This window comes from Monodelphis domestica, chromosome 4 (genome assembly GCF_027887165.1).
Source record: "Monodelphis domestica isolate mMonDom1 chromosome 4, mMonDom1.pri, whole genome shotgun sequence".
Lineage (NCBI taxonomy): Eukaryota > Metazoa > Chordata > Mammalia > Didelphimorphia > Didelphidae > Monodelphis > Monodelphis domestica.
Genome location: NC_077230.1, coordinates 32,681,984 through 32,696,229, shown reverse-complemented (window position 1 = coordinate 32,696,229; position 14,246 = coordinate 32,681,984). Strand labels below are relative to the sequence as shown.

Sequence of the window (14,246 nt, the reverse complement as noted above, 5' to 3'; positions counted from 1 at the left end):
CTGTTGCCCCCTTCCATGCACTCTGCTCAGCACCCTTCACTTTGGGTTCTTCTTTTATTAGAATGGAAGCAGGAACTACCTTTGGCTTCTATTTCCATCCCCAGGCCTTAAGCACCAGTCTGGGCATATGGGAAAGGCTAGATAGATGCTCCTTCTCTGTGTGCATTGTTCACACTTAGAGATCGAAGGGACCCTATCGGTGCTCGTTAATATTTCAAATTCCCTGTTTCCATATGGCTATTGAACAAAAAGGAGAAAATGCTCTATTTATGATGCCAAATAAGGCAGATAAGAATTATTTTAAGTGCTTTTTTTTAAACTACACATATAATAGCCATTTTTTAAAAGTGCTTATGTGTAGCTATCATAAGAAACTTTAGGATATATAGGCCTACGCGTGAGAAAACGGCAGGATTACACAGTAGTGCTTTGCATAATCAATATTACATTCATATTTCATGATAAATTCCAGGGATCACAGCTATCTGTAAAAATAACACTTACTGAATCAAAATAATGTGTACTTTGGAGGCTTGAAGAGCTTTCGGTCTTTAAAACCACCCAGATAACTGATTAGAACAGCACTCTTTACATTGCACTAGTAAAAATGCTCAATGAAAAGTATTTCAATCTGGAATTCAGCTCATGAATCAGACAAAATGTTTCTTCTATGGTTAAGAATCCCAAGTGAATAATCCCAAAATAGCACAGGATCACAGACTTGGGATCTAGAAGGAAGCTCAGGGGTCACATCTGGTCTGATCCCTTTATTTTACAGATGAGGAAACTGATGCCCAGATAGGGGTAGTGACTTGTGCAAGGGAAAACAGGCTATAATGACCAGGGCCCCTAGAAAGGTGAGGTGATTTGGTCATCCTCTGCTCTTAGACACAGTGGATAGTGCCAAGAAGACCCAAGTTCAAATCCAGCCTCAGACACTTACAGTGAGACCCTGGGCAAATCATTTAACTTTGACTCAGTTTCCTCATCTATAAAATGAGTTGGAAAAGGAAGTGGTACATATCTTTGGGAAAGTCCAAGTGGCAGTTGGGTGGTAAGTGGTAAGAAGGAGAAAAATAGGCAGGGAGAATATTTAAAAGTCTACAAGTTTTGGGGCAGCTGGGTAGCTCAGTAGATTGAGAGCCAGACCTAGAGATAGGAGGTCTTAGGTTCAAATCCGACCTCAGACACTTCCCAGCTGTGTGACTCTGGGTAAATCACTTAACCCCTATTGCCCAGCTCTTACCACTCTTCTGCCTTGGAGCCAATACACAGTATTGATTCCAAGATGGAAGGTAAGGGTTTATTTAAAAAACATTTTTTTCAAATAAAAGTCTACAAGTTTAGAAGAAAAACAGGTTGTGGGCAGAGGAGGGAGGTGGGGGAGATAATGAGCTGCTTTTAAAGGGTTGAATTTTATTTGCCAACTGAACCTCCAATTCAAAATGGCACATAGGTAGTTGTTGATAAAGGTCTTCCCAAGAGATACAAGGGCTGCATAAGTAGATCTGGGAGTCATCATTGATAGAGATGATAACTAAATCCCTGGGATTGATAAAGTTGCCAAGTGAGTGCAGGAATGAAAGAGGGCCCATCATGGTAAAGACTTAGAGAATGTCCACAGTTAAAGGACATCCTATGGATGATAACCCAGCAAAGAAGACTGAGGAGGAAGAATCAGAGATGTTGGAGGGCCAAGAGAGGAAGATGACAAACACCCAAAAAGAGAGAGTATCACAGAAAGGAGTGGGCACAACAGTGACATCAAGAAGGATGAAGACTGTGCTCTCAGATGTAGAAATTAAGAAATCACTGATTTCCTATAAACTAAGAGAAGGCTGAACAAATTATTATGTGATGAACTATTAGCATGTCTTAAGAAATGATGAAAAGGATACCTTAAGAGAATTCTGGGAAGATTTGTATAAAGTGGTGTGAAGTCAAATAAGCCAAACCAGGAGCACAATGTTATAACATTGAAAGATATGAGAGTTCTGACCATTGCATATCCAACTAAGTGTCCTAGAAGTCTAATGAGGGAGCACGCTACCCACTCCTGGCCACAGACTCAAGTACAGAAAAAAACATATATTTCTGGGCATGATACAAATGTATGATTTTTTTTTGCTTTGTTATTTTTCTATTTTTATGAAAAGAGGGCAGAAGGGGATGGGAGACAGGGTTGCCAAACAAAAGAAAAGAAAGGAGAGGCACTAAAGTATTCCTTTAAATGCACAGAAGAAAAACAAAGGAAGTTCAAAAGAAAACTTAGAAAAGCATGACAGCTTTAAACACAACAAGGTGAATTTATTATATACTTTTTTTAAAAAGCAAGCTGTACATAATAGATTTGTGTTTTTACATATAATCTTTTTTTCTATTCTATTTTTTGTAAGGAAATAGTTTCTCTTTTTTTGAGCTAGTAAAATTCAGAATAAAAAATAAAGGGATCATTAGTAACTCTGGAGAATGTAGTTTCAGTTGAGTGATGAATGAGGTCAAGATATGAGTTAGACAGGTGAGAAGTGAGTGAGAAGAAAAGAGGGCCATAAAAGTAGACAGCTTTTTCTAAAAGTTTGGTTATAAAGAGGAGAAGAAATAACAGGATGACTAAGGGGAAGGGTTCCGTAGACTCTCTTGACTGCTATTTTCATCAAATTACAGTATTAAGCTATTTGCCTGAGACAATCTGAGGTTAAGTGACTTACTGTGATACAATCAGTACATGACTGGAAAAGGACTTGATTCATGTTTCTTTAAAAAAAAAAAGAAAATTTTTTATACTATTACATTCTGACTTAAAATTTGTATAAAGTGATGTGAAGTAAATAAGCCAAACCAGAAACAACATTGTAAAGAAAATAATATTGATGCAAGTATTGGTTCAAAGACAGAAGAGTGATCATGGCTAGGCAGTTGGAATTAAGTAATTTATCCAAGATCAAGCTAAGGTCACATTTGAACCCAGCACCTCCTCTCTCCAGGTCTCACATTCTATCCACTGAGCTACCCCACTGCCCCAACCTGTATCTTCTTGATTCCAGTAGAACCAGGATGCTCAAAGATGGCAGACTGAACCAAAATGGTTTAGCTATTACATTACAACCTTGATTCTGACTGATCTTGTAATCTACTAAAATCCCCGTGACTCCTCCATCTGTATTTGAGAGGCTGATTTTTTTGAGGTGTGAGACTATATTTAAACCAATGCAATTTCATCTTATTAGTTTCAATCAGTCAATAAATATTGATTAAACACAATCTATGCACTAGTCACTGTCCTAAGTGGTAGAGATACAGAAAAAGGGGGGGGGGAAGAGCCCCTACCCTTAAGGAGCTCACAATCTAATGGGAAAGATGATGTACAAATGAGCTTTAGTCAGGATAAATAGAGAATAAATAACAGAAGGACAGCCTTAGTAACCAAGGATTTAAACTACGGATACATTTGTAGATCTTGACCCTGTCATACAACCTATTCCTTCTTCTTCTGAACAACTTGCAAAAATGAGAGCATATCATCTATGCCTTAATCCAAGTTCACTAATTAAAACTGTTAAACAGATCTGAAGCCCTACACTGAAAACCTTCCAAAATAAGATCAAAGACTACTCTTTTGATACAGCCATTCAGCAGGTTCCAAATTCACATGTTTCTGCCTTATCCACAAGAAGAACAAAATAGCCTCTCATGCTAAAATCCAGCTTGGCTATGGATATCAATCCCCTGATCTACCCAGGCTAGTAACCAGGGCAAAAAAAGTAAATAAGATTAGTCGGCCATGACCTTTTCTTCAAGTCACAATGAGTTTTTGTCATTGCTGCTTCCTTTTCTAAATGTTTACTAACCATTCTTAATTATATGTCCTAGGATTTTTGACAGAAATATAAGTCAAACTCATTGGTCTATAGTTTGTGGACTCCTTTTTTTTTTTAAATATTTTTATTTTCTATTTATTCTATTTATTTCTATTTTCTATTCCAATTTTCCATCAAGATTCCTGGGATCAATGACAGAACTTAGTAATTACATCAACCAGCTCTTTTAATAATTTAGGATGTAGTTCATTTGAGACTGGGGATATGAACTCAACTTGGGTAACTACATGCACCTTTATTCTCTTTCAACCTATCCTGGATTTCATCAACTAATTATATAATTTCATAGACCAATTATATAATTCATCTACCTCCAATCCAAGGAGGATTTTTTTAAATTTTATTTTGTTATTACACTGGACCCATTTTTTCCTCCCAATGAGGAAACTCCCTCTATCAACATAACTACAGCTTACCTAGCAGGTTAAATGATTTGCCCAGAGTGACTGAGTCAGAGTGGGTCAGAAGTGAAAATTTAATTCAGGCATTTTAGTTTCTAAGGCCAATTCTTTATACAATACGTGACACATCCTTTTTGGCAAGGAAAACAAACAAAAAACCAGAAGCAACATCAGAGTCAAGCAGTTCTGTTTTCTCCTCCTCATTCATTATGGAAGCATTGATCACAAGCACAGTCTTGGTCCTTTCTTGGGTTGTCCCATTTTCCCAAAGTCTTTTTGACCTTAGCATGGGGTGCTAGCTATGACTCACTCTTTACACTATACTTCAATCAACTGATCTTTCCACTAACCCACAATCACCTGGTATACGAGTTTCAGGAATTATATTTTGTGACATGACTTAATGGTTCTATCATTTTGTATTATGTGAAAATTCATTTGTCAATGAGAAAATCTAGTCAGTGTCTGAGGCTGGATTTAAATTTATCTAGATGCCCAAACCTTTCTTAACTTCAGTTCCTTACAAGTAGGGATTGTACTAGCTACATCATGTAAAAATGGAGATTTGAACCCCAGACTTGAATCCCCAGAAGTCCTTGGCAGTTCCCAGAATTGCCTATAATCTCACCTGAATTCCCACCTGGGCCGAGAACAAAAATTGTATTTAAACCGACTGTACCGCCTACTTGGGTCTCTCTGCTTCCACTTCTAAGCACAGGAGTCTCTCAAGATGTAGGAAATGAAATTGAATGGGCTATGTGCCCTAGGCACATGCTTTCTTATTTTGTATTTCTTTATCCTTTATTTCTAATAATCTTTAATAAAGCTCTAAAAATATAATACTTTTAGTAGAGAAACTAATTTAACTGTTACAATCAGAAGGTAATTCCAATCGAATCGAGAATTGAGATAATACATGCAAAGTGCTTTGCAAATCTTATCTATCATCATCATCACCATCATCATCATTATTATCAGTAGTAGGAGTGAGAGGAGGAGAAGAAAGAACTAGTGATGTTTAACCCAGAAAAGAAGAAACTGGTTAGGGTGACATTAAAGTTGTCTTCGAGTATCTGAAATTCTTCTTGGATCCAGAAAAAAAAAAAACAGGAATATCTTAGGTGCTAAAATATAACATATGAATGAGTAGTTCTATAGAGTAGACACAGTCCAAGGAGATTGCAAGCAAACATCATTTTAGATTAAGAACAGTTTTAATATACATGATAATTTATAATCCTATTATGAATAGGATAGTTTAGACAGGTCAGCTGATTTGCCCATAGTGGCATAGCTATTCAGTGGTAGAACCAAAATTTGAATCCAGCTCTTTTTTTTTTTTTATGGTTTTATGTCTGTGTGGCATTTAAAACAAGAATGAGAGAGTACTATTATCAATTTGGCAAAAGTTTTGAATTTAGTTTACACATGCTCAGAATTCAATACCAACAACAACTTGGGGATATTTTTCTTTTTAAAAACTTGTATTAGGTAACTTCTAGGCATAAAACAGTTCTTCAAATAGCATGTACCAGGCACATTAACTTATTGGTGATGAAGAGCAGATTTTAAAAATAAATTAATTATTCACATAATTTGAAGGGAAAAACAAGGAAGTGGATTAGACATGTCCTGGAATGTGTTTTAATTGCAAGCCTTGTATTGTAATATGCCTTACTTCATTCAGATTTAATTACTAGATGGTCAGTACAAGAGTTACCAAGTCAGAACTGGTAGCTTTAAAATTCATTTGCTATTTTAATCTTTGGAAATATAAGTAAAGGTTTTCCTTACCTAGAGACTGGTAGAGTTCAGTCATTTTGGGATGATCCCAGCAGGTTGTTTGGGTCTCATGGCTAAAACACAAAAAGCATGAAGGAAATATTTTAGAATTTATAACTGCAATTGATAGAAGAAAAGAGGAAAAAAATATTTTTTGTCTTGGAACTATCTGTCATTTTTTCCTTCAAAGAATTTTCATATTTAATATATGTACAACTCAGTGAGAGGTGTTTACCACCTTAGGAACAGAAGTAAAGAGAAGTATATTTTAACCCTAACTGAGAAAGTACTTGGAAATTAAAAGGACACTTTTCCCACAACATAACTGTGACTTTTTGGTGCCACCATCCCCAACCCCCCAAAATCAAAACAATAGGTAGGCTCTTGCTCTTTAGAGCAAAACTCTGTTCTGTACTCAATGGCTGAACCTTGGGTGTACTCACCAACTGAATAGAGTCATACCAACCCAAGTTTTAAATTTATAAGCCCAAGTAACAATGGATTACTGCTTAAAACTTTCAGGTATATGAATAACAGTCTAATATTTAAACCTTGACTCATTACATAGACAGTCAACCTACTTTTTTCTTTTCCTTCTCTTCTGAAAATCCAGATTTCAAATCAGTTATTTTTATATTTCAGCTGGATTTCAGTAGTATCAATGACTAAAAATTCTTCTAAAATTCTAAATTTCTCCTACTTCCTCCTTTTTCTCCCTCTGAACCTGTCTTTATAACTCAGTTTTCCATTACTACACATTTCCCATGCCTCCTTGAAAATGAATGGTGAATTCACAGCTCTCTTCCATTCCTGGAACTCTAGCTAGCTAACTTTGGTTGTGGGCTATCATTTTCTGCCTCTGAAAAGGACAAAACTCCATTGTTCTTGAATTCTATTCTATGTATAAATCAGGGACAGCTATCTACATATATTTTTTCTCAGATTAGATCATTTATATAAAACATCACAGAGTCATATTTCCAGTTTCCTAGGAGTACATGATGGAGGATGATAAACTAAAATGTAGCATAAAGACATCCTTGTGTATACAATCTGTCCAGGATCCCACTCTCAGCCCCTCTTTTTCAAGAGCCTGAAATATGGGCCTTTATGTGAGACATGTCCAAGTAGAGTACATGAGGCCTTCTCAGAGAGGAGGAGAAGCCTAATGATAGTTACATAGCTCTGAAATTACCTTAACTTAAAAGAACGCTTGCTGCTTCTTTGTGGACTTTTGGCTAATACAATATTGAATCCAGGCTTAGCTTACTCTCCTACAGTCAATCTCTTCCACAAGAGACATAGTAGTAAGCTAATTATATGTAATGATGTCTAACACAAGCCTTTCAGCAAATGAGATAATGTATGGGAGAATGTTCTAAAATTCAATACAAGGGATATTGAAGCAGTAGTATGTAGAAAAAAGGTTCTGAATTTGGTATCAAAAGACCTGGATCTGAGCCCTAGATCTTCCACTTAATAGCATTTCTAAGTGGAAGAGTCCAGGCACCTTCTACCTGTAGAATCATGGGCAAGTCACAATCTCTCTGATCTGATCTTCAGTTTCCTCATCTATAAAATGGAGCCAATAACACTTGCATTGCCCAAAGTGTGCAAAATAAACATGAATTTTTGTGGTTACTTAACTCTAAAGCCACAACTTTAGTCAGGTCTTCTTAATGGAATACTCTTCTAAAAATAGAGATCTGATCAAATGTGAGCAACTCCAAAGACCTCAGACGAGTCACTTCAATTTCAGACTTTTGGTTTCTTAGCAGTAAAATAAGGGGGTTGAACAAGAGGCTCCGAAAGGTCCTTTCCATCTCGAAAATCCTATGATTCTGTAACTCCCCATATTATATCTTTTTTACTGGAAATTGCGGTATTCTGGTTGCCGTTTATCCGCCAGTCAAGAGTGCCAAACTAATTTGGGGGTGGTCCCAAACAGCCCAGTTTCTAAAGATGTGTTTTGATTCTGTTCTGAGAAATGCAAGAGGTAGCCTATGATGTTTTTCAACCTTAGATGCTCTTTGGTAAATAAGAGAGCACCACTGCTGTAATGGAAGGGGCTACTGCCAGAAAAAATCACGTCTCAAAGAACACTCTAGAGCAGCGGTTCTCAACCTCTCAATTTGTAGTAATGAGAATACATAATGCACATCAGGTATTTACATTCCAAATCATAACTGTAGCAAAATTACAGTTTTGAAGTAGCCACCAAAATAATTTTTTGGTTTGGGGTCACTGCAACATGAGGATCTGTATTGCGGGGTTACGGCATTAGAGAGGTTGAGAACCACTGCTCTAGAGCCTCTAGAGCCAGGGGTCTAAAGTGAAGCACTCTGCTTAGAGGAAGCCTGGTAACCCAGTGGCTATGAATGCTGGAAAGGTTGACCATCTGTAAGAAGAGGGGTGGATTCTGGTAGTACTTTATATGCAGAGCACAAGAAGGCTGCAGCTATTTCACTCCATCGAAAAAGTGGTGCCTGTTCCTGAACAATTTTAGCTCAGAAAGTTATCAACAATTCCATAGACAAGTGCAGCTCAAGGAAAGGTTAGATTCCATTGAGACTATACTTCATCTGCCTCTCTGCCATTTCCAAAGGCCATAATATAATTGTGAGCACTGGGGTGGGGGAAGGAGAGAAGCAGGTAAAGAAAAATGTATGTCTATGTGTCTTTATAGATAGGCACTTATTATGAACATCATGTGAAATAAAATGTCAATTCAGCAATTCAGTGCAATTTCAAGTCCATTTGGGAACACTGTAGCATCTTTAATGGATCTGCAGAGAAATGTTTGCTAGAGTTGATAAAGCTGGCAAACAAATCCCTCAAAAACCTAATAGTTTATGATGGTCTTAGAAAGAGTCAAAAAAGAATGGAAGAAGGTTCCCGAACAGCATAACGGCATATTAATGAAATAGCTGGAATAAGAACCAAAAAAAAAAAAAAAAGCCACAAAACAAATCCCCCCAAAGCACCAAGGATATAAAGAAATAGGAATAAATATTCAGAGGCTACAAATTTCAAAAGAGAAGTCGACAAATATAATTCACAGGATTATTACTTAGCTCATGTTAGTCCTTTAAGATGTTAAATTTCTCTGGATTCCCTAAAGCAGAAATATTTTAACACTTAAAGGAAGTCATCTTAAGTTAAAAAAAATTTAATGGAGTTTGTTTTACTTAAATTCGTCCTTTGGTTGAATTTACATTTCCTTTTCTAAGGAAAGAAGGAAGGAAAACCCATTTACATCACTCTTGACAATGAGCAATTCTTAGTTACCTCTGGTAACTGGAATATAATATACATCAGATAAAGAAATCCTCAAGAATCCCCAAACCCAATTCAGTCAAACTGCTTAGAGTATCCCCTCATTCCCTACCTTTGGGCAGAAATGCCAAATAAAAACAAGAAAAATAACAAAACCAAACAAATTTTGGGTTTCATTGTTTCAGTTCCAGGTACAGGTGAGAAAGAAAGAAGTAGACACAAAGTAACCCAGAGGAGAAATAACAGACTTTATTCACTAACTGGTTGGATATAACTTATCAAGATCATAAGCGAAATGACTTACTGTTTACCCAGCACAAAATGAAACAATTTAGTGGTCAAGTAAATATTCATTTTATTTTGTAGTGATAGTTTGAGTGATCTCTACCTTACTTCCTACTTGCCCCCTCCCCCCTTTTAACCTATGAGAGCAAAAGGCATTGCAGAGGATTTAATCCTAAAATAAGACAAGACTAATACCTTAGACAGAAAGTGGACTGAATGATGCTGCCATCTAAACCTGCATTAGCCTTATCTACAACTATACCTTTCTGGAGACCACAGATTCCAAAGCCCAGTATTTCTTAAGGATTGAAAGCATATCCACATGCACAAAAGTGCATAATCAAGGTAAGTGGTCTGAGTAATCCGAGTAAGAAACATATTTTCACCTTAAATATATAAAGAACAAAAGTATATGCTATATTTTCAGTAGATGAAATGCTTGATTTTGGCAAATGCCTCAGTTCTCCATTTCTCATCCTCATCCATGTTCCCACAGACTTTGACTAATCAATACCCAAGAAACACCAAAATCTATGTTACTGTATTTTAAAAATTACTTCAAAGTTATCTTTCCTCAGCCTTGAGATGCCAAGACTAGGGACACACCAACATCCCTATGTTAGGCTGGGACTCCATAAATAATTCTAAAATAACTGTTCTCATTATTTAAACCTTTCATAATTGTTACTGAGTTTAGTCTTGAAGCTTCAAGGTGCTTTTGTGGTGTTTCTTCCCATCCTCCTCCTATTAATTTACATTTAATATACAGTATAAGAAACCATCTCCTTTCCCCTTTATTTAAGTATGCAAGAGGAAACCAGATGTGTATGAGAAGAGCAAATCATCTAATGTGACAAAAAACTTCAGCGACACCTACTTGCCAATAATTAGAAATTAAAGTATTACTCTACAGTGCACAGAGCTGACCTAATTTCCCACCACACAATTTAGATTCTCTCTCACCTTCTTTGGTTTCAAGTAGTGTGCAAGGTTATTATAACAGCTTCAAGAGCTGCTGTCAGTGCCGGAATAATCCTATTTACTGGAATTGTCCTTTTGGTTTCTTAAAACTGACATTAAACACTTTTAAAAAGTAACAATTTTTTGTTAGTTGTAGGGAAATGGCGGTTACCTAATTAAAATAAGATTTCTCTGCCTCCACTCATATTGCGCTGAAAATATTTCAAACAGTTGCCTTTTTATATCTTTCTGCTACTTCCCAGAGAGAAAACTAATCATTATGCAGTGATAGAAAAAGGTAGCATTCTCTGGTGGTTGGCAGAGGATTAGAGTTTGTCTTCATATATAAACCTAGAGCCCATTGATCCACATACAAAAATGATTTCCCTTTAATCTGGGGATCAGACTGCTTGTGAAAGAAAACTTGGCTTCTGCATGCCTTATTGGCTCTAGCTAAGTATTATTGGAATTCCGAGGAGCAAGAGGAAAACATACTGAAAAGTTTGCACTAAATGCTGATGGAGGGTAGAGGGTGGGGAGGAGGGGCAATGTCAGGTTTAGCCTCATCTTTCCCACTCCAGGATCTCCAGCATTTATTTTATTTTGTATCCTCAGTCAGGGACAAAGCTGACTGCTCCGTGGTTAAAGCTCCAACCTTTCCAGCGGTTCTTCTTCCACGGATCTATTTGCTTTTCAAAGCTCATCCCCTCTACTTTGGCCAAAGCAATTTCACTGCAGGCTCTGGTCGAATCCAAGATCAAACAACGAGGACTGCGACCAATTCCACAATGCTAAAGAGTCAAAGACCTCTCACCGAACTAGGTTTCTCCTCGGATCCCCCAGCTTCTCTGGCTTTACACCAGGGGTTAGCTACAACTTTAGCCCAGGAGACGGGTTTGAAACAGAGGTCCATCCAGGTGAAGGAGACCAGGGTGAAAAGAAAGGGACCGAGAAGATGGGCAGGTGAGGGGAGTAACTGTTGATTTTAGAAGAAGGTGGATGACTGAAAAAATCATTACATGGGATTCCTAGCTCTGAAATCAACTGTTTAAAAGCACACTTCGTATGTAAACATGGCTCCTATGGCCCGTAAACACCTTTAAGCATTCCTTTCACACAACTTATTAAAATTTAACCACTTTAGGAATTTAAAGAGAATTTCAATGATATATTTTATCTTTCCACGCCTCAATGAACGCCGGGCTCCAAACTTAAGTATTAAACTTTACTTTAGTTCAGTCAGCTTGGGAGACGAATGGGGGAAGTGAGGGCTGGGGTGAGGAGCAGGAATGGAAAGGAGTTGGGGGGGGGTGAATCTAGCAATCTCCCACCCAACCCCAACGGGAAAAAAACAACTCTCCATCCCATCTCTGGCACGTCCTTGACTTCCGGGCTGAGCTTCAGGGTTTTAAATGCTTTTATTTAATTCACATCTGCAAGTCTTACGTGTCCCAACGAGACAATTAACGCCGAAACTAACCCACAGAAGAGAAAATGCACGGGCATGAAATGTCATTGGAATCCCTCGGAAGAAATCAGGCAGAAAGTTGACCTTTTAGCACTCGGAATACAATGGAAAGTAGCCCCGCTTTCCCTCTCCGCAAGGTCTTTAAGCAAAGGATTTAATTACAGCGTTAGTTACCAATACACACTGAGAGCTTCAAAGCTCCCAAGCCCTCCTCAGAAAAAAAAAGAGGCGAAACGCTTCCTTCCAATCGCTCAAACGCCCGCGCCCGCCGGGGAAGTGCTGCCACTTCTTGGCACCGCACGAACCCCTGGTTTTCCATTTCGGAACCCCGCCCCGCCACCCCCGAACCCATTCGAACACGCTCCACACAGCTCCCTAAGCCAGGGGAAGGGGAGCTGGATAGGTTTACCCAGGCGAGCAGGGTTTTTCCCCCACCAGAGCGTGAGGAAAGGGTTAAATCCCGGCTCCCCGCGGCCAAACCAAGCACCTGCAGTGGTGACCGGGAGACAACAGCTGGAAGGAGGCAAGCCCGGCTGCAGAAAGGATTCCTCGACGCCCCCTCCCGCCCCCACCTCCTTCCACAAAAGCCTTCCCCAACTTTCAGTCACCTCTAACCACCCCGGATTTCCCCGTGCCTGAGAAGAGCCACAAGTGCAAAGATTTTAGCGAGAGAAAACGTCCAGATCTGCAATTCACTTACCCTTTGAGTTGTTCCCTCATCGCTGCAAGAGATCAGCGATTGGGAAAGGGGGCGGGGAGGAGGTGGAAGAGAGAGAGAGAAAGGAAGAAAGAGAGAAAGGGAGAAAGAGAAAGAAAGGGAGAGAGGGAGAGAGAGAGAGAAAGGAAGGACTGGAGATTCCTAGACTCAGCCTGGCTCACGGAAACTCGAGCACCGCCAAAGCAGAGAATAGGACTGCGGTGAAACTAACGTTACTGGGCTAAGGGCATTAGGGGGAGGGAAAGCTGCAGGCTAGACAGGGTGGAGCTAACAGCTTCTGCTCCTCCCCCCACCTATTGAACCTGATAACTAAAGAACTCAAAGAAACAAAACAGTTGGAACTAAAAAAAAAAAAGGAGGGAGATTTAAGGTAGAACCAGGAACTATGTAGCAACATAGCCACTCGGAAAGCATCCCCTTAAAAACACAACTAGACTACTTGTTGCCTACTGCCTTAATTCCTGACCTAGGTGCAAATGACCTCATTCCACAAAATTAAGTGTGTGGGTTTGGGTGTTTTCTTTTTAAAGAAAGGGGGAAACCCCCAACACTTTTTCCATCCCTTTTTTCAGATGAAAGATTAAAGTGGAAGTGAGATCAGGAAGTGAAATCCAAAGATTTCACTAAAAATCTACTCTGAATTTTTTGAGGGCTGGGGCCTGACTGTAATTTAGAAACATTTTTAGTTTATAAGAAGTTTTATGCTTCTGAACCTGTAATAGCTGACCTAATAAAAATAGTGGGCTTTATTTCTTATATTTTAATTTTTGAGACAATGGTTTTATTAGAAAAAATCAAGTGAAGCTATTTTTCAGGGTCTTAGAAACAGAAACAGTTTGCAGACTGATAGAGACCTGTAATTTTATTAGAATTCCCTTTTTGAATTGAGGTGGGTACCTTCTGGAAATTTTAGAGACTTAAGAGAGTTACTTAGACATTTTCTCAGGGTGATACAACCACTTTGTATCTTAATGGAAGATTTGAACTCAGGTCTTTCTAGCTAAGAGTAAACTTTATTTCTCTAAACCACAATGTCTATTACATCTGATGCTTTTATTTTAAATAGAAGGGGGAAAAAAAACACCTGCTTCAGTCCAGGAGAGTCTTGAAAAAAAAAATTTTTTTAGTGAGTTACCATTTATTTTTATTTTTTAAATACATAACAGTATAATCTGTAATTTAACAATAATATAATACATATGATTTCTTATAAATATGTAATATAAATAAATATAAATACCTGAGAAACAAATTTCCACATTAGCTGTGTCCAAAAATCTCTCATTCTTTTTCATAATTTCCTCTACGTAAACTAATTTAATGCTTTAATTTTAAAAATGCTCTTTAAAAAGAGGCTTTTGACATCTTTTTGCATTTTAGTACCGAGTTTTTCTTTCAAATTCCTTATTTTGTGGTTTTCTTTCCTTTTCACCTTTTTATAGCATTCAAAAGCCCAGGTTCACCTCTCTACCATAAAG

General features: G+C 38.0%; 1 protein-coding gene across 14 annotated transcripts in view; it reads right to left on the bottom strand.

The window, feature by feature from the left end:
* DMD (dystrophin) overlaps positions 1-14,246 on the bottom strand; it is a 2,399,796-nt gene that overhangs the window by 129,898 nt on the left and 2,255,652 nt on the right. For 12 of the 14 annotated variants that reach the window (XM_007493357.3, XM_056797113.1, XM_056797114.1 and 9 more), the window contains one exon: positions 6,074-6,135. In XM_007493357.3, coding sequence (XP_007493419.2) covers positions 6,074-6,135 — 62 coding nt within the window. Of the gene's footprint in view, positions 1-6,073; positions 6,136-12,750; positions 13,193-14,246 lie in introns of those variants that run through there. The other 2 variants (XM_007493366.2, XM_007493365.2) reach the window with 1 other exon arrangement.